This window comes from Sapajus apella, unplaced genomic scaffold (assembly GCF_009761245.1).
Source record: "Sapajus apella isolate SASKATOON/1434 unplaced genomic scaffold, GSC_monkey_1.0 scaffold32, whole genome shotgun sequence".
NCBI lineage: Eukaryota > Metazoa > Chordata > Mammalia > Primates > Cebidae > Sapajus > Sapajus apella.
In genome coordinates this window covers 21,353,094-21,375,627 of record NW_022436972.1, presented here as the reverse complement: position 1 = coordinate 21,375,627, position 22,534 = coordinate 21,353,094, and the positions used below count along the sequence as shown (strand labels likewise).

The 22,534-nt window shown below is 35.7% G+C and overlaps 1 protein-coding gene across 7 annotated transcripts in view; it reads right to left on the bottom strand.

The window, feature by feature from the left end:
• The window catches only part of TSC22D1 (TSC22 domain family member 1), a 143,964-nt gene that overhangs the window by 105,016 nt on the left and 16,414 nt on the right, over window positions 1-22,534 (bottom strand). The window contains exons 2-3 of one of the 7 annotated variants that reach the window (XR_004273956.1): window positions 6,254-6,423; window positions 3,605-5,376 (exon numbers count right to left, since the gene is read on the bottom strand). The exons of 1 other annotated variant lie outside the window; for it this stretch is intronic. Coding sequence is in view for 3 of the 6 variants with exons in the window: in XM_032294740.1 (XP_032150631.1) it covers window positions 6,176-6,410 (235 nt within the window). In the remaining 3 variants the exon portion in view is untranslated. Of the gene's footprint in view, window positions 1-3,604; window positions 6,424-6,791; window positions 7,750-22,534 lie in introns of those variants that run through there. 5 more of the 7 variants (XM_032294741.1, XR_004273957.1, XR_004273958.1 and 2 more) reach the window with 5 other exon arrangements.

The following is a 22,534-nucleotide window of genomic DNA, read 5'->3' as shown; positions in this document are numbered from 1 at the left end:
GTAGAGACGGGGTTTCACCATGTTGACCAGGATGGTCTCGATCTCTTGACCTCGTGATCCACCCGCCTCGGCCTCCCAAAGTGCTGGGATTACAGGCTTGAGCCACCGCGCCCGGCCTGAATCTACTTCTTAACTAAGAGTATCCTGAAGGTACTTGGAATCAGCTATGAAATACTAAGTTCTATCACAAAAAAACTTAGCAAAGATAATGGTGGCATGTTGATTCACATCAACATTATCACTTTTTCTACATCAAAAGGTAAGGTAGAATAAATAGCAAATTATTTTAAGGAAAGCCAGACCAGGCTCAGCAGCTCATGCCTGTAATTTCAACATTTTAGGAGACTGAGGAGGGAGGATCACTTCTCAGCCTAGAAAACACGGTAAAGCTTGATCTCTGTAAAAACATTAACAAAAATTAGCTGGGAACGTGGGTGCATACCTATAGTCCCAACTGCTTGAGAGGCTGAGGTAGGAGGATCACCTGAACCTGGGGAGGTTGAGGCTGCAGTGAGCCATGATCAAGCCACTGCACTCCACCCTGGGTGACAGAGTAAGACCCCGTCTCAAGGAAAAAAAAAAATTAGGCAGATGTGGCAGTGCATGCCTGTAGCAGAGAAGGCTGAGGTGAGAGGATCACTTAAGGCTAAGAGTTCCAGTCTGCAGTGAACTACAATGGCACTACTGCACTCCAGCCTAGGTGATACTGAGAGACCTTGTCTCTTCAAAGAAAAAAGCTGAAAATGTCTCCTAGCAGTTCTTATAAAAAGAAGTCAAAAACATGATGGATTATTCTGTTTTTCAATATTACCTTCTATTGAGTATATTACACTAGCAATTCAAAGGGGAAAAGTCCTACTTTCCTATCTTGTCCATATTCAATATTGCATTTTCCTGTGTTTCTAGATAGGATTATTGTATTAACACTTAACTCCTTGAACCTACTTAATATTCCCTAGAGAATCGTAGTATATCACTTTCTCTTACCAATTACTTTACATACCAGGCAACAATATTGTTTCTTAATCTGTAGAATAAGACTCCCCTGAGTTACAGTGTTAATGTTTATAGAATTCCTTAATTTCTCAAACCAAAATAAAAATTACTAAGTCAAGCAATTGTTTTCTAAGTTCTAGGTCTTACTTAATAAAAGCAGGCAAAAGGAGATTGGACTTTCCTTTTGCTTCGCCAAAAACTGCAAAAATTTTGCCAAAAATATTCCAGGCAATAATTTTATGAAATATGTACTCAACTTACCATTGAAAGTACAATATTTTTATAGTGTTTAGGCTTGAGAAATTAAGTATGAATCATAAATACTAAGAGACCAGGGGTAGAAGATGCATTGGAATATTGGAGGCTATATATACAATGTCTGTGGACATGTTTCTGAATGCACTCCAAAGCCACACAAAAACAAATTTATGGATAAACAATTTCTCTTCTCTGAGAGTTTTAAGAAAATTTTCCTAATTCTACATCTGTCTGAAAATCCAAGGATACCTATTATAGTTTACATCATCATTCAAACATTAAACACATTTTGAATATTTTTCTACCTATGCCATACCTTACCTCTTGAGCAGAGATCCCTTTGATCATAATTCCCGAAAACTCCGACGAATACTTCAAAGTTCACTAACATTTTTACTGCAGTACTCTAATTACCTTAGATGTAAATATTAGTGGAACAAACACTCCAGAGTACCTAAGTGCTTAATTTTGAAACAAATCTTTCACATTTTAGGACTAAATTACTATGAAATCTTTTTAAAGTTTCCCTTTAAAAAATATCTGGATAAAAATTAAAAATTGCTTAGGACATCTAAGCACTGACATTTGTCCAACTAGTTCAATATAGCCAAGAAAATATGAAAAAGAAAAAAAAGATCTGTGTACAAATTTACAATAAGCTATGAAGTCAGTACTTTGCAGTCACACTGCTTGTCATGTTTACTTTTTTTTAAAACAGAAGCTACCAAGAAAAAAACCAACCAACCAACCAAACAAAAACCCACCTTTGTTTCCTTACTAAGGAACAATCCAAACAGATTTTTATACTACAGTTAATCTAGTCAGTGATGGCTAAACCATAATCCTATGTTCTTATACCTTGAAAACACAATGGTAAGCCAAATTCAACATTCTGTAATATTTTTATTTTGAAGGTTACTGATGATGTAGAGAAGAGTCTATGTTTTAATTTTTAAAACATCACGTCATCATTATCTTTGCAATACTTTTCAGGTTTCCAATGCAGGATGTATTTTAACTCCCATGCCCACCCTACCTTTTCTACACATATAGAAAGCTTATAGATTTTTTTTTATATTCAAATAAAATACAGCCTTTCATTAAAATATACTATGTCAGTAAACCTTTTAATAGCTTTAATTCTAAAAACAAAATTTTGTCCACAGAATCTTTGTTTCCAAACTTACCAGGTTAATAAAGCCAAGAATGTTAACTTCCTTTTCCCTACCCCCAATACAGTAGCTATTCTAAATCATAACTGCCTTTTAGAAATTTGATTTTTTCCAGAGTATAATTTCCTTGGGGAGCCAAATTATTACATTTTAATCCATCAACTGTCAACTAATTCAATTTTTATTTCTTGCCTAGGACCCCATCTTAATGTTATTTTTAATTCTGGGGTCCACTTCTTTAATAACTTTTCCTCAAATTCGAAAGGAAATCCTCTTGCTTCGAAGCATATCCTGCATAGAAAAGGTAATTATTGTGGCTTCAATCAAGTAAAATTATGTAGCTATAAGCCAGGCGCGGTTGCTCACGCCTGTAATCCTAGCACTTTGGAAGGCTGAGGTGGGTGGATCACCTGAGGTCAGAAGTCCAACACCAGCCTGGCCATCATGGTGAAACCCCATCTTAAAAAAAAAAAAAAAATTATATAGCTATAAAAACAAGAATCATTAAAACAAGTCATTAAAGCTAAATATTACCCTTTCCATGCTGTCTTGATAAGACTTAAAAACAAGAGACTATGAGGTCAAGATTTCTCCTACTGTTATTTATGCAAGTTATGATAGTAAAACACTAAAATACAAAACATTTTTCAACAGTTCTTATGAATTGCATAGTTCTCTAAACAGCCATTATTTTCAAATTATGTTCTTCTGGGTAAAGGAACTGTTTTCGGATGCTATTCTATAAGTGGTTATATTTTGAGCACTCTAGTATGAAAAGATTTGACCAAATTACTCTTGATATTTACAGTTATCAACTCAAGAGAATTTTAATAGTTTGCAAAATCGATGTACAAAAATTGCATCTAAAAAAATCCAATTCTGGAAACAAAGGTAAGATGATGCTAATCAGGAAAATACAAAAAAAAAAAATACAAAACAGATCACCTACTCTATACATTCACTGGTGACCCCCCATGAAGAATTATTTTATTTTAACAGTTCAAAAAATCTTTTTCTGGAAAAAAAGAAAAAAAAAAACTGTAACAACATACAGAAAGGTGGTATATTCAGAAATACTTAAAGACACATAAAATAAAAATACACTTAAAAATACTGTTGCGGTTTTCACTTTCTACTCCTGAAACAGAAATAAGCCATTATCAGTAAGTGCATTTTTTCATGGAGAAAATATTTATTAGTTTTCAAATGATCACATAATACAGATATTACACAATTAGTCATTCTAGAAAAAAATAGCTTATATTAATATTCATAAAATAAACACTGAAAAATATAGGACTTCATTTTGTGACACGAAATATAAAGGAACTCAAAGGTAAATTCACCAAAATAAAAGTTTAAATAAACAAATCAGTTCACAATATACAAAAAGTTTCACTTTTAAATAAATAGCTTGTAGCGGCATGAGGTGACTAGAAATGCACTTACATTTCTTTTTGCATACTTTAAGGAACAAAGCTAAAATTCAATCAAAAGCACGAGATTAAGAGATTAAATCACTTTTCACCTTCAAAGCTGAAACAAAAAGCTTATAATCTCACAGGCCACAAACTGGTTTGTACTGTGGTTCAAAGAATTCAACTAACAATTTCCAAGCAAATTTTTTAGTTCCTTCAGTTCTTCCTAGATAGACAGTTGTTTTTTGAATTTATATGTGTTTATAAACCAACTGTCTTATTAACGTTTACTAAAAACAAATCAGGAGTAAAAAGCTGTAATTATTTATGGGAATTCAAAGCTCTCTGGGGAAATTTTAATTCAAATTGATTTTTTAAACTTACTTTTAAGTACTATACTTACAAAAACTTATTTATAATTAATGAGAAAAAAAAATACAGATAGCCAAGAAAGACTAAAGTGCAGGTTATACTTCAGCAAATGTGGCTTCTAAAGCTTTTGAGATTCCCTAAAACATTTCAGTTGCCTCCATAATAACTCTAAAATTTCTATTCTTAAAATGTGTGCCAAATTTAACAAACTGGCAGCATTAGGTGACTTTAAAAATTTTCTTTAATAGCTTTTGACTGACCAGTTAATAGATACCAAAGAAAAGAAGAAACAGAAACATTCTGATAACTATTTCAACCAACTAGTTGATAGCCTGGATAAATAACTATTTTTTAACACTTACTCATTCACACATACAGGCTTATTCTAAGTGCCTCTGCTCTGTAAACTACTGTTTTGTGACAGTATCATTCAAACTTCAGTATGTTTTCAGTGTGGAAAAATACCTCAAGTTTAACAGGTATGTATTACTGCTTTAGAGGACAGATCAAGCTACTTCCATCCCAAAAGATGTCTCTTCTACTTCTCTACTAGAAACTTTTTTGATTCAACAATTACAATAAGGCTCAAGACCCGGAAAGATGAGCTAAAAGGGTATATCCTAATATTAAAAGTGGTTTTTGAATAATTAAGAAGTTCACCCTTTATTTACTAGTTACTTTCAGTGTCAGGCAACAAAAAAATCATCTCATTAAGTTTTCTGGAATTCCTCTGCTACTTAAAAAAATGTCTGCCTACTTCATTAAGGTGATTTTCAATCCCACAAATCTTTTAAATGAAACAGATACAGAGAGCTGCTTTTAAAAGAAAAGAGTCTCTCAAGCTTCCTCTATTTCAGTCTTCTGAATAGAAAGAAATATTTTCATGGCCATGCAAAATTCCAATCTGAAAAGATTATTTCATTATGTGAGCCTTTCCATTTTCAGATCAAAAGTAAACCAGAGTAATTCTTAAAAGTTTATAAATGACAAGATCAGGTGGCTGGCTCATCCTTGTGTCTTCTAGACATATTGATGGATCCATTCACCATTGCCTTCCAAACTGCAGGTGCTGGCATGTGTGACAGATATCATCCATGAAGGCTCTGCTAGAAGAATTCCTTTTGCTGAAGAAGTATGATGTTTTACCAGTTGAAAGAAATCTGGGCAATTAAAGAACAAATAAACCAGTCTCCCATTATCAAGATACCTGGAGTCACAGAAGGAATCCACCAAGGAAAAATGAAAACTTGTCAAAGGTAACAAGTTCACATTCTACCCATTGTAGGTGATAAGAACTTCCTGGAATCAAATCCTACCCTTGGCATCAAAGAAACTAAAAGAAAACCATCTTAATGCCATGGGGGAAATCTAGGAAAGGGCTCTTTTACCACAAATATTTATTCCTAGGGGCTAGAAAACTACTTTGGAGTATATTAAACATAGCTTTCAGGGATGTTGTATCCTCAAACTTACATCCATTCATATTTATCTTTTATTCAAGAATGAAGCCTAGATTTGACAGTAAAACCGTAATAGTACTATCAATGCATCTTTTAAAAGATCTAATATGAAGTCCTAACATTTGAGGTAGGAAAAAGACCAAAAAGTTCTCACTAACAGGGTAGGATAATAACTAGACATCTGGCCGTATAAATTAGATTTCAAATGTCCAGTTTGCCCAAAGATGACATACAGAACCTTTTAAATTACTGGAATATAAAAGAGCACTTAGAAGTCCACTAACACCATAAAGGCCAAAATGGGTAGATATTCCTTTTTTAAAATTCTTGTGGACTACATAGGCATTCATCAAATCATGTGCCCCAAATCATCCACTGCTTTAATTATCTGGAGAGAAAATTAAATTTTGGGTCTCATTTTTGAATAAGCACTAGTTGGCATTCTGAGAAAAACAAAGAGATTGCAGTCCCACCTGGTTCTTATATGAACCCAAGGAGTTTACCATAGAATTAAATGGGCAATGGAAGGACACTCCAATCTATAAATTAACCCAAGTAAATAATGGAAAGCACCCACTTGTTTATTATCCTTTCCCACTCTCTCCAGAAGCTGGATATTCTGTCTCCAAGGGTTCAGTGGAGAAAGTGGACCCCTGACGTCAAAAGCTCTCCGTGGTCTTGGCTGTATCTGTGGTTCTAGGATCACTCCTTTCACCTCTGGTAGGAGAGAAGCACTGAAATAGAGAGCTGAATATAGATTTAAGAAAAAATTCTTATTAAGAAATTACATTCTCTGGTCATTTGAGTTTGTAATGGCTTATCCTCAGGATAAAAAGGAGCTACCTTTGGGCATACTTTCTTTAGTGCCTTCTTAATTTGAATTTTAGAAGTCTGTCACCAAAAATGATTAATTCCTCAGTAACTATTAACAAGGGACCTGTACTGGTTTAAGCCATAACATATTCTGTGATAAACTGCTCAACTTTTGAGTGGAAGACCAAATCAAAAATGATAAATTATGACTGGAAACAAGATCATAGTTGTCTTTAAGGGACAGGGAAAAGGCACTCAACCTCAGATATATCAAAGGAGGAGTCCCAGTTAATTCTTCTGTCAAAGAAAAGAGGATGGACTGACAAGAAAAAAAAAAAAAAAAAAAAAAAAAAAAAAAAATCAAGCATATTAACAGGAATACTACTAAACTTTGGGAAAGTCTAAGAAGCTGAATTTCTTCTCTGTGTTCAAGTCTTCATTAACTTAAAGAAATAATCACACTACAGGCCCATATTATAGTAATACAAAGCTAAGCCTATATTTTATCAAAGTTTATGACTACTATTGCTGAAAAGATTTATTCTTCAAGCACTCAGCTTTAAAACTGGGAAGGCAGAATAGTGGATATAGGTAATACAGACTCAAAATCATTTTTAAAATGCATAATCATTTTCTTTTGGGTCAAGAAGGACCAGGAATAATTATTAATGGCTATTTAAAGCAGTAAGATATACCCAAATTACAGATGATGACAAAGATACTAGAAAATAGTTAGCTTTATTATAGGAGTAAGGTAAATAAGAGAAGGAAGTTCAAAGCACATAGCATCTGATCAAGGAAAAGCTCAAAAGAGAAGATAGGCAGATACATATTTAAAGTTACAGGGGCTGCAGGATAAATTTTAACAGTGTTGCCTTTGGAAAACAGATCAATTATGCTTTGTGGTACAGAGTAATACAACCCTATTAAATTTCAGATCTTATTCTAAATATAAAGGTGCTGTGTATCCTTGTTCTATGGAATACAGTCAGTCACATTATCCTATTTCTGGGACATGTTATATTTTGGGATAAAGTTTTTATAAAATGCTATCAAGTAATCTCCCTCTCATACCAACTGGTTATCACAAGGGTTCCTTACCTGTTGGTGGAACGAGGGTTGTGTTGTCTTGTTCTCTATCAATCAACCAACAAAGGTTATAGTCTCAGCACTAAGAACGTAGCAACCAACCAAAGTTAGTGTTTTTAATGCCTTTACTTCCTTCTGGCTTTGCCAGCCAGTTTGGAAATGTACCAAAAGCTGAAAAGGAATGGTTATTCCATTACCTACCAACATTTAGACTAAATATTTTTAAAAGCTTAAAGATGAAAAGAATGAGCTAACCCTTCTGCACAAGGACATATCCAATTCTGTACAAATGAAAAATGAAGACAGTTTGGTCTAAGTAAAGAAAACCTATGAATTTAACCAATAAATCTGCAATGTCCAAATATTAAATGAAAGAAAAGAAAAAGGAAATTGGAAAGAAGGTAAAACTCCCATCTAACAAGAGGTATCAAATAAATAACTTTATGCACCTAAGTGGCAGCTATTTTTTCAATTCAAGTTTCCAATAGATTTTAAGTCCTAAAGCCTTTTAGTGTTTAAAAGACTGTATTTTTAGATCAGTAGACTTTAAAAAGTATTTTACAGTATGATCACAATAAGGAGGTATATGAGGGATGGTAAAAAGGAGCACAAATTAGAAAAAGGATCTGAATACCGAATATCTCAATAAATGCAATCTAATTAAGTTGTTTCAAGAGTCTAAAAAACCCAAGTAGATTAAACAAAGCATTCCACAGCTGGAGTTGTTAAGGGGTGGCTCTTTAACAGATGAAAAAGGCTTAAAATCAGTACATTGGCGCTATCTACATACATTTTCACTGTACCTATATGGCGCAAACAGGTGCTACAAAAGCGCTTTAAAAATTATTTATTAAACAATCATCCTCTAGTCTTTTCTAATCAATTTCCTTGACAAATTATTCTTTTACATATATAGTAACAGCTCAATATCAACCATGAAAATTATCTAAGATTTCTAAATTAATGAAATCTAAGTAAACTACTTTAAAATAGTTAAAAACCTATTCAGAAATTATAAATAAGATATGGTTTTCCAAATTTCCTATAGCTTCCTTTCCAGTAGTTTCCAATAGTTAACTTTCCAGTAATTTTCCTTCAGTTCTTGAATCCTAATCAGTAATAACATATAGCTGAGTGAAAATACAGGCAAAAAGGAAGAGGTATACTTTGAAATAGGAAATACACCTGGTAATTTTTAAGTTTACAGGCCAACTTCACTTTGAAAATGAAAAACAACTCCCAAGAAACCAGATCTTGCTCAGATTAAATATTGATCAAGGTAATTTCTCCTTCAGCAGGAACTTTACATTAAATGCATCCAAATCTTTAACACACACCAGAGTATAATATAGATTAAAAGAACAACAAACTTAGATTAAGAAAACCAAATATCCTTAGGTTACGTTACATAGCAAGTTAAATATGAGAGTTGGCTGGAGAAAATGCATCTTTACCAACCTTTCCCAAGTCAGAACACTTTCAGAATGTAACTTCTTTGTTTTGCCTGAAGTACCAAAACATTCTAATTCAACAGCCATACTCAAAACGAATACACAGATTTCTCCAAGTAGAAATTATTTTGAAATCACTGTGGAGAGCTAGTATCTTTCCTGCTTTAAGAGTTAATAATTTATGAAGACAATGAATTTGATAATGTATAATTTATATTAAAAAATGTAAAGATGCTTTCAAAATGAGGTCATTATTTTAACAAGAGCAGCCTTTGTGAGAATATTATTGATGGAACCTCCTACAAATGATACAGGAAGCCCTTACCTAATTTTATTTTAATGGACAACATTCTTCTATGTGATATTTTAAGAGAGGGAAATATTTATTCCACTGCTAGACTTACATTTCAACAGCTAAAGAAAAGATTTCAAACCAAAGCTAACAAAATCAGCAATGCTGCGCTGCTACAGCAAATGGCTGTAATACGTCTATTAACCTACCAGTACATCAATGAAATCATTTTAACATTTTCTGTAGATAACAAAATTTTTAAAGATTCTTACTAAAAATCCTTGTATATTCAAAACAGAAACAGTACTTTATACACAAATACCACTGCAAAAATTTTATGAGAAGTACATCAAATTCACTATTTGCAGTATTTGTTCTCAATATTAAATTATAAATAAGTATATACAGCTTATTAGTTTTTTTTTTTTTTTTTTGAGACGGAGTTTTGCTCTTGTTACCCAGGCTGGAGTGCAATGGCGCGATCTCGGCTCACCGCAACCTCCGCCTCCTGGGTTCAGGCAATTCTCCTGCCTCAGCCTCCTGAGTAGCTGGGATTACAGGCACGCGCCACCAAGCCCAGCTGATTTTTTGTATTTTCAGTAGAGACAGGGTTTCACCATGTTGACCAGGATGGTCTCGATCTCTTGACTTCATGATCCACCCGCCTCGGCCTCCCAAAGTGCTGGGATTACAGGCATGAGCCACCGCGCCCGGCCAGCTTATTAGTTTTAAGCATTTCTAATATCTAAGCATAAGGGAAGGCTACACCTATTTAAGCTATGAAATAGAAGGTACTACATTTCTACAAAGACTGATTTCTACTCACACATGCTACAACTGACTTATCTAAAGTTGAACTTAATGGATTATAAATTTATCAGTTATTCATTAACCTGAACATTCTACATGCACTGGGGAAGCATCTTTTTATTCTTTACCTATTATCACTCATTCACACTGGTTCGAAGGCACTTCTATTAAAAAAAACAAATTTTTCACAAATTCCTCTAAGTGTCCAGAACAGTCCCAGCTGACAATAAGATTCAGAAAAGTAAAGAACATCCTTAGCAGAAGTAGTGTCTTTTATCTCCAACCCCTAGAAAAGTGTGCTTGGCACACTGAATAGGTAACTCAGTAAACACTTTACAAATAAATGAAGTCCACTGATAAAGAAACAAAGGAAAATTTTGTCAAGTGGCTGATATCTAAAGTAGACACTAAAAAGTTCAACTTTCTAATCCTAAAGAAAACAAAAAATTTATCAAAAGTTAACTTTCGGCTGGGCACGGTGGCTCACGCCCACAATCCCAGCACTTTGTGATGCTGAGGTGGGCCGAACAACTTAGGTCAGGAGTTCAAGATCAGCCTGGTCAACATGGTGAAATCCTGTCTCTACTAAAAATACAAAAAATTAGCTGGGCATGGTGACGCTCGCCTGTACTCCCAGCTACTCAGGAGGCTGAAGCAGGAGAATCACTTGAGCCTGGGAGGCGAAGTTTGCAGTGAGCTGAGATTGAGCTGCTGCACTCCAGCCTGGGCAACAGAGCAAGACTCAGCGGTCTCAAAGGAAAAAAAAAGTGTAACTTTCATAGATCCATTTTTTTGGGGTCATCAACTTCTAAGGATTAAGTTTTTAGTATAGTTAGCAGAAATTTCAAAGATATTATCCTGAGATGATACAAATGTTAGCCAAATCCTAAAAACGGTTACAGATTTCTAATATTCTTTTTCGGATATTTAAAAGTAGTAAGAAAACAAACCAGATACTGCCAGAATATCCAATTTCAAAAAGGGAGAGATCTTACCTCATAACAAAACAAAAAGGCAAAAAAAAAAAACAACAAAAAACCAAAAAACCCAAGTTCTTTAGAATTAACCAAGGTATTATATAGACTCTAAGGTAAAGATTATTTCTAAACCATAAATCTTGTATGACCAAATGAATATACATCTTTTTAAAAAAAGAGGAAAGACTCTGAGCAAAGTTGTACATTAAGAAAATTTTAATTTAGTAAAAAGGGAATAAAGTCTGAACTTAAGGGGCTGAATACCATTATGAGGATATGTGCTTAATTATGGACAGTAATTTCCTAAAAGAGGAGAAAGCTGTAATGAAAACAGAAAAACTATTAAAGCATTTCTAGAGCTCAACATCTAACCAAATTCCACTATCAGTATATCTTCTCTTCATCCTTTTGGAAAATATACTAACCAAAAATGTTACTGGTATTCAAGTTATTCCACTAGATATAAATGTCAAGTATTTGCTAAAAGACAAGCAACAGATAATTCAAATGTGTTTGTGCTCCACTAAGGTAGAAGATGAAGTAAAACAGATGAAAAAGAAACGATCTACTATATATATATATTTTAGAGCAGTTGATCCACTACAGAATAAAAGGTAAAAGGCAATCACAGAAACATAGCTGCAGAAATTATATTGACTATAAAAAAGGATAAGGCAACCTAAGGGTCAAGAAAACTAAATACAAAAATGGTTAAATGTGGACAGGCACAGTGGCTCATGCCTGAAATCCTAGCACTTTGGGAGGCCAAGGCAGGAGGATCACCTGATGTCAGAAGTTCAAGACTGGCCTGGTCAACATGGTGAAACCCCATCTTTTATAAAAAATACAAAAATTAGCTAGATGTGGTGGCACACACCTGTAGTCCCAGCTACTTGGGAGGCTGAGGCTGGAGAATCACTTGAACCCAGGTGGCAGAGGTTACAATAAGCTGAGATCACACCACTGCACTCCAGCCTGGGCAACAAGTGAGATTTCGTCTCAGATAAATAAAGCTTAAATTTGCCACTGACTCTTTTAAATGAAAAAGGCTAGTATATGTCATTAAAAAATAAACCTTAGTAAAAGTAATTTTAAGATATCTAAATTACTCTAACAAATACTTTTTTCATAATTAACTTATCCATTACGTTTACCTTCCTAGTGTCTTCTTCATCCTGCTAGCATGAGATATTTATTATTATAATGGCCAGCAGCATATTTTGAAGTACCTATAAGGTATTAAAAAAAAAGGATAATCTTCCTACTATATTTTTTCATTCTAGGATCTTGGGTTGTGTTACATTCATATCAATGCACTCAGAAATAAACATGAAAGACCAGGCCAGGCATGGTGGCTCATGTCTGTAATCCCAGCACTCTGGGAGGCCAAGGTGGGTGAATCACATGAGGTCAGGAGTTCAAGACCAGCCTGACCAACATGGAGAAACCCCAACTCTACTAAAAATACAAAATTAGCCAGGCATGGATCCCAGCTACTCGGGAGGCTGAGGCAGAAGAACTGCTTGAACCCAGGAGGCAGTGGTTGTGGTAAGCCAAGATGGCAGCACTGTACTCCAGCCTCCACAACAAGAACAAAACTCCCTCTCAAAAACAAACAAACAAACAAACAAAAAAACAACAAAAACCAGCTGGGTCTGATGGTGCGTGTCTGTAATCCCAGCTACTTAGGAGGCTGAAGCACAAGAATCACTTGAACCCTGGAGGCAAAGGTTGCAGTGAGCCAAGATGGAGCCACTGTACTCCAGCCTGGGTGACAGAGTGAAACCCTGTCTAAAAAAATTAAAAAGAAAAAGACCACAGCAACAAAAACACTTAGGTTTTATGAATTAGGCTGCCTTTATATTAATTCCTTTCAGGTCTTTATTCATTTGTGGCAAGGAAGATGATGTATCAGTCAACAATGAAACAAAACAAGATGTTAAAGAATTAAATGTAAAGGATTCTGATCGAGCAAGAATCATCAATGGATGCTAAAATTAATGGAAGTATGATGAGAAACAGGATTATTTACATAGTCTCAAAATATCCCCTCCAAGACATTTGTTAATTACAAAGTGAAAAATAGTAACTTGATAGTTTAGAAACCTAATAGGCACCCCCTTAACCAAATGATCAAGATGACATCACCAGTAATGGGATGGATCATAATCGTGTACCTCCTTATCTACTGGTAAGAACATACCATTACTTCTGTTGTATCCTTGCCAAAAATGCATAATCTCCACCTCATTATTAGAAAACATCTATCACAGATTGAGGGCCAATGAAACTACCTAGAATTTTTCAGTGCAAGACTCCATCTCAAAAAAAAAAAAGTCATTAAACACAAAGAAAGAATGAGGGCAGACCTAGATTTAAGGAGATTAAGGAGATATGACAACCAAGTACAATATGAATTAGTTGGGCATGGTGGCAAAAGCCTGTAGTCCCAACTACTCGGGAGGGTAAGGCAGGAGAATTGCTTGAACCCAGGAGGCGGAGGTTGCAGTACTCAAGATTGCACCATTGCACTCCAGCCTAGGTGACAGAGTGAGACTCCATTTCAAATTAAAAAATACTTAGTATATGATAAAAGCTAGAATAAACATACTGTTTTAAGTAGAATTCTGAAACAAATTCAAATTCATTTAAGCATACACCAATTGACAGTTAAGCAACTAAGCTTAAGTTAAGCAAGTTAACTTGTTTTGCCATTTCTACTGACCTATGGAAGTTGACAAGACAGCAAAACTTCTAAATGAAGTGTAGCAAAATTTAACAACTTAATATCAGCAAGGAAAAGATGTTTCTATTGAAAATGAAAAGCCTGTATCTAAACATGTTAAAACAGTCATCAGAAATTCCTTTCACCTTTTAAGTATCTGCAAAAACCAAGACAAAGGATTTTTCTACCTAGAATTTCTAGTTCCTTTGAACTAGAAAAAATTAGCAGGGCGTGGTTGTGCACGCCTGTGGTCCCAGCTTCTTGGGAGGCAGAAGTAGGATGATGGCTTGAGCCCAAGGAGAGAGAGGTTGCAGTGAGCTGAGATTACGCCACTGCACTCCAGCCTGGACAACAGGGCCAGACCCTGTCTCGAAAAGAAAAAAAAAAGGAAAGAAAGGCAAGCAAGTGAGCTAGCTGTATTTGTCAAATATTCATCAGATAGTTGATTTCCATACAGCAGTGAGACTACAAACCAGAAAAATTTTAAATGTCCAACATGTTATTCTCAATTTAAATCCTGGAAAAAATAATTTGAATCCTACTACCTTACTGACTATTCACAGTTTCCATAGCTATTTCCACTTTCCAAATATTTTAGGAATAAAGTTTTGATAGTGACTAATCCACGACTGGAAAGTAAAATGCTGCCAACAAGAAAATGAAAAGGTATTAAGAAAAGATTCAGGATACACGCCAAGAAAAAAAAACAAAGAAAGAAAAGAAAAGAGAACATCATCCCACCACCAAATTAACAATTTTAAAAATATGCTTTGATTTTTAAAAGTATTAGCTATCAGTATTAGCTAACATTATATTAGCTATCAATAAAACCTCGTAAAAGCCACAGCGGATCATAGTTTATGTCTTTGAAAGTGCTAATACTACTAGAACTCAAGTTCTTTATTTGGTAAGCTCCATTAAGAAATAAAGCAGCCTGGCATGGTGGCTCATACCTGTATTCCCAGCACTTTGGGAGGCCAGGGCAGATGGATCACCTGAGGTCAAGAGTTCGAGACCAGCCTAACATGGTGAAACCCATCTCTATTAAAAATAGAAAAATTAACTGGGCATGGTGGCACATGCCTGTAATCCGAGTTACTCGGGCAACATAGTGAGACTCCATCTCTACAAAAATTTAAAATTAGCCAAGTGTAGTGGCACACAGCTGTAGTCCCAGCTACTCAGGAGGCGAAGGTTGGAGAATCACTTGAGCTCTGGAGGTTGAGGCTGCAATGAGCTATAACTCTGCCATTGCACTCCAGCTTGGGTAACTAAGTGAGATCCAGTCTTAAAAAAAAAAAAAAAAAAAAAAAAAGCCAGACGTGGTAGCACCTGCCTGTAGTCTCAGCTGCTCAGGAGGCTGAGGTGGGAAGATCACCTGAGTTTGGGGAAGTTGAGGCTGCAGTGAGCTGTAATTGCACCACTGCACATCAGCCTAGGCAAAAGAATGGGATCCCATCTCAAAAAACAAAAACAAGAATTAGGCATGGTGGCATATACCTGCAGCACTGGCTACTCAGGGAAGCTGAGGTGGCAGAATCACTTGAGCCTGGGGGCAGAAGCTGCAGCGATCTGAGATTTCGCCACTGCACTCCAGCCTGGGTGGCAGAGCGAGACCGTCTCAAAAAACTAAAACAAAAAGCAAAAATCCCCAAGCAGCTTTTTTTTTTTTTTTTTTTTGGAGCCTGAGTCTCACTCTGTTGCCCAAGCTGGAGTGCAGTGGCACAATCTTGGCTCATTGCAACCTCTGCCTCCCAGGTTCAAGCAATTCTGGTGCCTTAGCCTCCCAGGTAGCTGGGACTACAGAAGCATGCCACCATGCCTGGCTAATTTTTGTGTTTTTAATACAGACAAGGTTTTACCATGTTGGGCAGGCTGGTCCTAGGCTCAAGCAATTCACCTGCCTCGGCCTCCCAAAGTGGTGGAACTACAGGTGTGAGGGATTGTGTCCTACCCCCATCAGCTAGTACTTTAAAGATTTTGACATAGGCTGGGTACAGTGGCTCAGACCTGTAATCCCAATACTTTGGGAGGCTGAGTCGGGAGGGTTACTTGAGGCCAGGTGTTTAAGGCTGCAGTGAGCTATGATTGTGCCACTGCACTCTAGCCTGGGCAACAGGGCAAGACCCTATCTAAAAATTAAATAATAATAATAATAATAGTAATAATAGACCAACACTTTCAATCACTCTTATTTGGCACAGTAGTAAGAGCAGACACCATTTACAGAACGACCAAAAACTTTACTACTAGGAGCATATATACCTCTCTCCTTTTACAAGCGTAGCTGTTACCCCCATATGAAGTTTATGCTGGCCATCTTAAAGGCATTCCCAAAAGGGCCATGAATTCATTCCCTAATTTACCAGTATATTTTCAGAAATGTTTCCCAATAACCATCTTTTAGTCCCAAATCTTTTAGCAAATCTTAGTCCCAAAAAGACTTCAATGTTTCTCATTTTTTGACATCCCTTTTTGTACTTTCATATTTCATTTTTTATATAAGTATAACCTAGGAAATGGATAAATAACAGACAAGGATGTTTAACCGGCTCCTTTACTTGGTTAACACCATCAAGGTTTAACGCTTCAACACAAGGAACAGAGAACATAAAGCTAGTAAAATATCCCATACTGATGGCAACTGAAGCATGTAACAAACTGGTAGTTTCCCCAAATTTATGAAGTTAACTAGTTCTAACTTATGTACAAGATTTCTATCAGGAATATACTACCACATACAAAGTCTATTCACCCGCTAAGGTCTACAAACCATTTACAAAGACAGGGCCAATTAAAAGAGCTTGCAAATATGTCAGTGCTATACTTCTCAAAATGTGTTCTTTAACGTCTGCCAGATGTCTACTTGGTACACTCTCACATGGCAACAATTATACTTTTATTTCTAATATGAATCGAATACTAATAGAAAATAAGGTAGTAAACAGAAACGGAACTGTTACAGCAGGACAATAAATGCAGAGACGGGCTCCAGTTGAGGTCTGCCATCACTTGACTATACATGACCAACATTTCTCATACATAAAATGAAGCAAACTAACATTTCCCAATCTGTGTTTCAAGGAACACTGGTTCTCCAGGTCAGCAGCAGGTATTACATGATGAAAAGAGTTAGATTTCAATAAAATTGTCTTTCTTCTTCAGAATTTATCGGTCTTCAATAAACTAAAATGCAGTGTCAATTTCCAAAATATATATAACAAAAAGCATTCCCCCAAATTCCTGTGCTCTAATACTATATTTTTTCACTTTTAGAATCATTATTACAAAAAAACTAGTCTTGAAATTTTATACAAGATTTCAAAATCCAGTTCAATGAATGTCTAAAACTTAAAAAAACAGACAATGACTTATAATCTTACTTAAAACAAACAGATTAATCCCATTCATTCTAAGGAGATAGTTTTCAGGCCCATATGGGACTGAGCATGGAACAGATGGTCTTCAGGGCATAATGCCCATCTAAAATCATCTTTCAGAATGAAAAAGTTTGAGAATCACTTAATTAGGGTAATGGTTCTATTTTAGAATATTAATGAACTGCTACATGATACTATATTTCTTCTAAGTATTCCCCACCCCCATTTTAAAAAAAAGGAAAGGGTGCTTAACAACAACTTCTGTTTTGTGAATTTAGGAATTTCAAAGCACTTCTCAATAATTACATATAGTACTGTCCTAGCAGCATGAGATTTCAGCAGAAGAATTAAGCCCTGATGCCTCCACTTTATGTAATGAATTAACTATTCTCTTATGTATTTAGAATGGTGGTGCTAAATATACGCCATTCTTAGAACTGAGAAAGTAGGCACTCTTTTCCTGTAGGGATTGTCTTATGGACGCCAGGTGAGAAAGACTGCACCAAAAATGTCACAAAGGTACAGAATCACTGCCTTAGAAAATTTAAGTCTCCGAACATGTAAACAAGCTTTCCATTTTAACTTACAGTGCCTTAAGGAAGGAATCACTCTAACTTGGCACAGTAATAAGAACAGCCACCAATTTATGGAACTACCAGGAACTGAGCCAGGTGCATTATATGCTTATCTCCTTTTAATCTCCCAACAACAGCATGGGTAGATATTACCTGGACATAACAGGTGAGGAAATCGGACTTAGAAAAGTTAACTCATTTACAAAGGTCATACAATGAAGAGGTAGCAGAAACAAGATTAGATACCAGGGCTGATGCCAAGACTAATGCTCATTAAACTCCACCTCATTACCCTCATTCATCAATAGTCCAGATGCAGCAATTCATTTGAAGAGAAGAACTGTAATGTATACCGTACACAGAATAACAATTCATCACAATATAAATTTGGATAATTCAGAAGATAAATCAAATCTTATAAGGCTTCTTCAGTGTACCAGACGAAACTGTTGAAGACCAAAACCATATCTTTTTTTCTTCATACCCTTATTATCTTTGCAGAGTGCTAGGTACATAACAAGCATTCAGAAAATATCAAATGGGTATTTCTGAAGTAAATAAGTCATCCCAATACCAGGGGAAGAAAAGCAGTACTGTTAAGAAACCTTCTAGGTTAAAACATAATTGCTTAAACTAGGTTAGGTAACCTTTCTAAAATAATTTTTATATAGATAAATTCACTGATATAGACAATGAGGACACAGTGCCCCCAATTGCAAACTGCACAAAATGCTTACCAAATTATCAATTATCACCAAATCCCCTCCTTCCCTTCCATTCCGAATGGTCTTCAACTTCCTATTTCTCCAGTCTCCTCTCCCCTTCTGAGGTGTTGAGCCTAATTCAGATTACTGAATGAATGGTACTAATGGTACTAACATTTGACCTAAGTGCCCTTAGGTCAAACATTCATAAACTCAAATATAGTATAACTTGGTTTTTGTTAAGCCAATGTGTCTACTTGTTAAAAGGTTTTGTTTCTACATATTGGAACAACTTCCTAATAAGCTAGTTGCAGATCCTTAAGGGCTAAGAATCTGAATATAACTGGAAAGATAACTAAATCTCTAAATAAAAAAAAAAGAAAAAAATCCAAAGTTGATCTTAGCCTGTCCATTGTATAAAAGGTAACCCCATTTTAAAACATTCTCTCTTAAGAAGATTCAACAATCACAAGTGTCTTGCAAAAATGCCTGAATGTTATGCTTAGGCCCTTGTAAAATTTTTTTGCCAGAAAACTTAAGCAAACAACAAAAAAAGACTAAGAAATGCACAGGCCAGGCATGGTGGCTCACGCTTGTCATCCTAGCAGGCCTAGGAGGGCAGATCACCTAAGCTCAGGAGTTTGAGACCAGCCTGGACAACAGTGACGCCATCTCTACTAAAAATTAGCCAGGCATGGTGGCACACGCCTGTAATCCCGGCTACTCAGAAGGCTGAGGCAAAAGAATCACTTGAACCCGAAAGGCAGAGGTTCCAGTAAACTGAGATTGTACCACTGCACTCCAGCTTAGGCAACAGCGCAAGACTCTGTCTCAAAAAAAAAGAAAAAGAAGAAATATGTACAGCCATCTTTGTCGTCTGGCACTCTGAGAACATTTTAGCCACTGATGTTTACATGTGGCATCAGCCCAGGCAAGATAGGTTTCTGTATTTATATATTAAAACACCCCCCCCCCCCGCCAAAATGGATAAAATGCCTTCCAAAATATTCAAAGCTTGGGAGAAAAGCTTTCTTCATTAGTCAAGGTGTTCTGATACGGTATTAAAATAATATCTAGCAAAAGGAAAAAAAAATTATCTTTTACCCATGAATTCCTACACAGACTGGGAAGAATGGCAATTTAAGGCTGATAAGAGCATACCAAAAAAGTAAAATATCTAGAAATGCAATCGACTTGCTCAGGATGTGAAAATTACTGGCTTTCAGTCACTTTTGGCTATTTCATACTAGCAGAAAGTAAAAATTAGGGAACATGCAAGTAAGGCTTATATTATATTACTATTAAATGATAAATCAAGCTACTGTATCTTTTAAGATAGATCTTTACTATTGTTAACTACAATTCGAAAACATTTCAATTGCTTCTTTCGATAGCTCCAACATTTATAAGTGAATCAGCAAATTCAAAGAAAAAAAAAAAAAAAAAAAAAAAAAAAAGTTCTACTGTTTAAAAAAAAAAAAAAAATCTGAATACTTTTAAAAATTTCTGTGGCCAGGCACAGTGGCTCATGCCTGTAACCCTATCATTTTGGGAGGCCAAGACAAGCTTGGCCTCACTTGGGATCAGGAGTTCAAGGCCCGTCTAGCCAACACGGCAAAACCCCCATCCCTACTAAACATACAAAAATTAGCTGGGCGTGGTGGCTCACACCTATAATTCCAGCTACTCAGGAGGCTGAGGCAGGAGAACCCGGGAGGTGGAGGCTGCAGTGAGGCAAGATCATGCCACTGTATTCCAGCCTAGGCAACAGAGCAAGACTCCATCTCAATAAAACAAAAAAATAATTTGTTACACAGGGCAAAAAAAAACCTTTGAAGACCTAATGCAAATGTCTAAGATAAAAAAGTTAATTCTGCCTTCCAGGCTAAACAAAAGGACAAGGTAAATCCTATTTTTCAAATGAATATTAAAACATTCATATAAATTATCACTTTTTTTTTTTTTTAATACTTCCCCAAGTGAGTTCACAGGAAAATTACCACTTTCTCATTCTAATAATAAATGTGATGCAAAGATAAGCCGGAACCACTCAAAATTAAAAATCTGAATCATAAAATCTGCTATTATTCAACTAATTAAAATGAGGTTTCTACTTTAAAAGTATTTAAATCAAATTTTAATTTGACTGCATTGTTTATTAAAAATATCCTAAATATCAACAGCTTATAGAATCTCACTAAGACCACTAGAAGGCTAGTAATCTAATTTATTGAAATATGTATGTCATGAAACTGAGTGTCTCCATATTCACCTATTCTTCTGAAATTGCAATCTACTTAAGCAAATTTTCCAAATTTAAAGTTTACTCTTTAGTGACAAATTAGAAGGATTTAACACCACCAGGATAGAAACTATATTTTTTAAATGTACGAAGAGAAAATAATAATTAAGACTAAAGGAATTATTAGGAAAACTAATTACTGTACAACTCCATAAAACAGTAACCAAAAGAACCAGTGAAGTCTATAGTGCCAAATGCCTCCATGGTCAATAGGCTAAAGACTAATTTTTATAGTTGTCAGCTGTCACCTCTGTTGCTTCTCAATGGACATAAGAAATCTCCAGAATGCTGTGGGGTGCAAGTTTTGGAATGTAATCACCTAACGGAATACTGACTAACTCCATCACTTAGTAGTTATGAGACCAAAGTCCTTAACGTCACAATATTTTATCTGTAGTAACATATCAGCCAATAATAGAGTAAAAAACATTTTAGAATCATTTCCCTGTCATATAATCCTCAGGTCCCCTATGAATTTATTATCACTTTTATACAAGCCTACAAAAGAGGAGCTAAACAGGTTGCCAATTTAAATGTTATGTAACTTCAGGCTGGGCACGGTGGCTCATGCCTGTAATCCCAGCACTTTGGGAGGCCGAGGTGAGCAGATAGCCTGAGTTCAGACCAGCCTGGCCAACATGGTGAAACTTTGTCTCTACTAAAAATACAAAAATTAGCTGGCATGGTGGTGTACACCTGTAATCCCAGCTAATCAGGAAGCTGAGGCAGGAGAATCGACTGAATGCGGGAGGCAGAGGTTGTAGTGAGCTGAGATTGTGCCACTGCACTCCAGCCTAGGCAACAGAGCAAGACTCCATCTCAAAAAATAAATATTATGTACCTTCAATAAGCATTAAATACACTTGTTCCTAAAAGGATTACGGTGTGGTATCATGATATTATGCGATTCAGAGATGGAGGTAGGAAACCACTAAGGTATCTAGGGTAAATTTTCATTTCCATCTTCTTTCTGTATCCACCCTTCCTGCCTGGAACCTCAAAATAGGTAAAATTCCTAATAAAAAAATAAAACCAATTGTACAAATGTATAAATCCTGCTAGCCAACATTTCAGAGAATAACTGATGAATGTTTGGTGGATCCCCACAGAGGAAAGTAACACATTGAAAATGAAGAACAGTTTAAAACTCTTATTCCAAAATTCTAAAGTAAAATGGATCATCAACCAAAGAACAGACATGGCTCCATGTTTGACTCTCAAAGAGAAGTTTAGGTGAACTACATCAATAAAATCCTTTTAAAAGTGGAAGAAAAGTAAAAACTCAGATATTTGAGCACCTAAGCAGTGGACAGCACTATAGCCCAAACCAGGGATTTTCTCAATTCATACATTTCACACCACCTTGTATCCAATGGAACAACCTTGAAGAAACAAAAATCAAGCAAAAAACTTAACTTATAAACCACCATTTTTTTCCAGATTAAATTCACCAAGACAAATTTCACTAAATACCATATTTTTTAAAAAGTAATTTTTAAAACATGGGAGTGTAAGGCCAGGTGCAGTGGCTCATCCAGCACTTTGGGACGCCGAGGTGGGTGAGTCACGAAGTCAAGAGTTCAAGACCAGCCTGATCAACGTTGTGAAACTCTGTCTCTACTAAATATACAAAAATTAGCTGGGCATGGTGGTGTTCACCTATAATCCCAGCTACTCAGGAAGCTGAGGCAGGAGAATTGCTTGAAGCTGGGAGGCAGAGGTTGCAGTGAGCCGAGATTG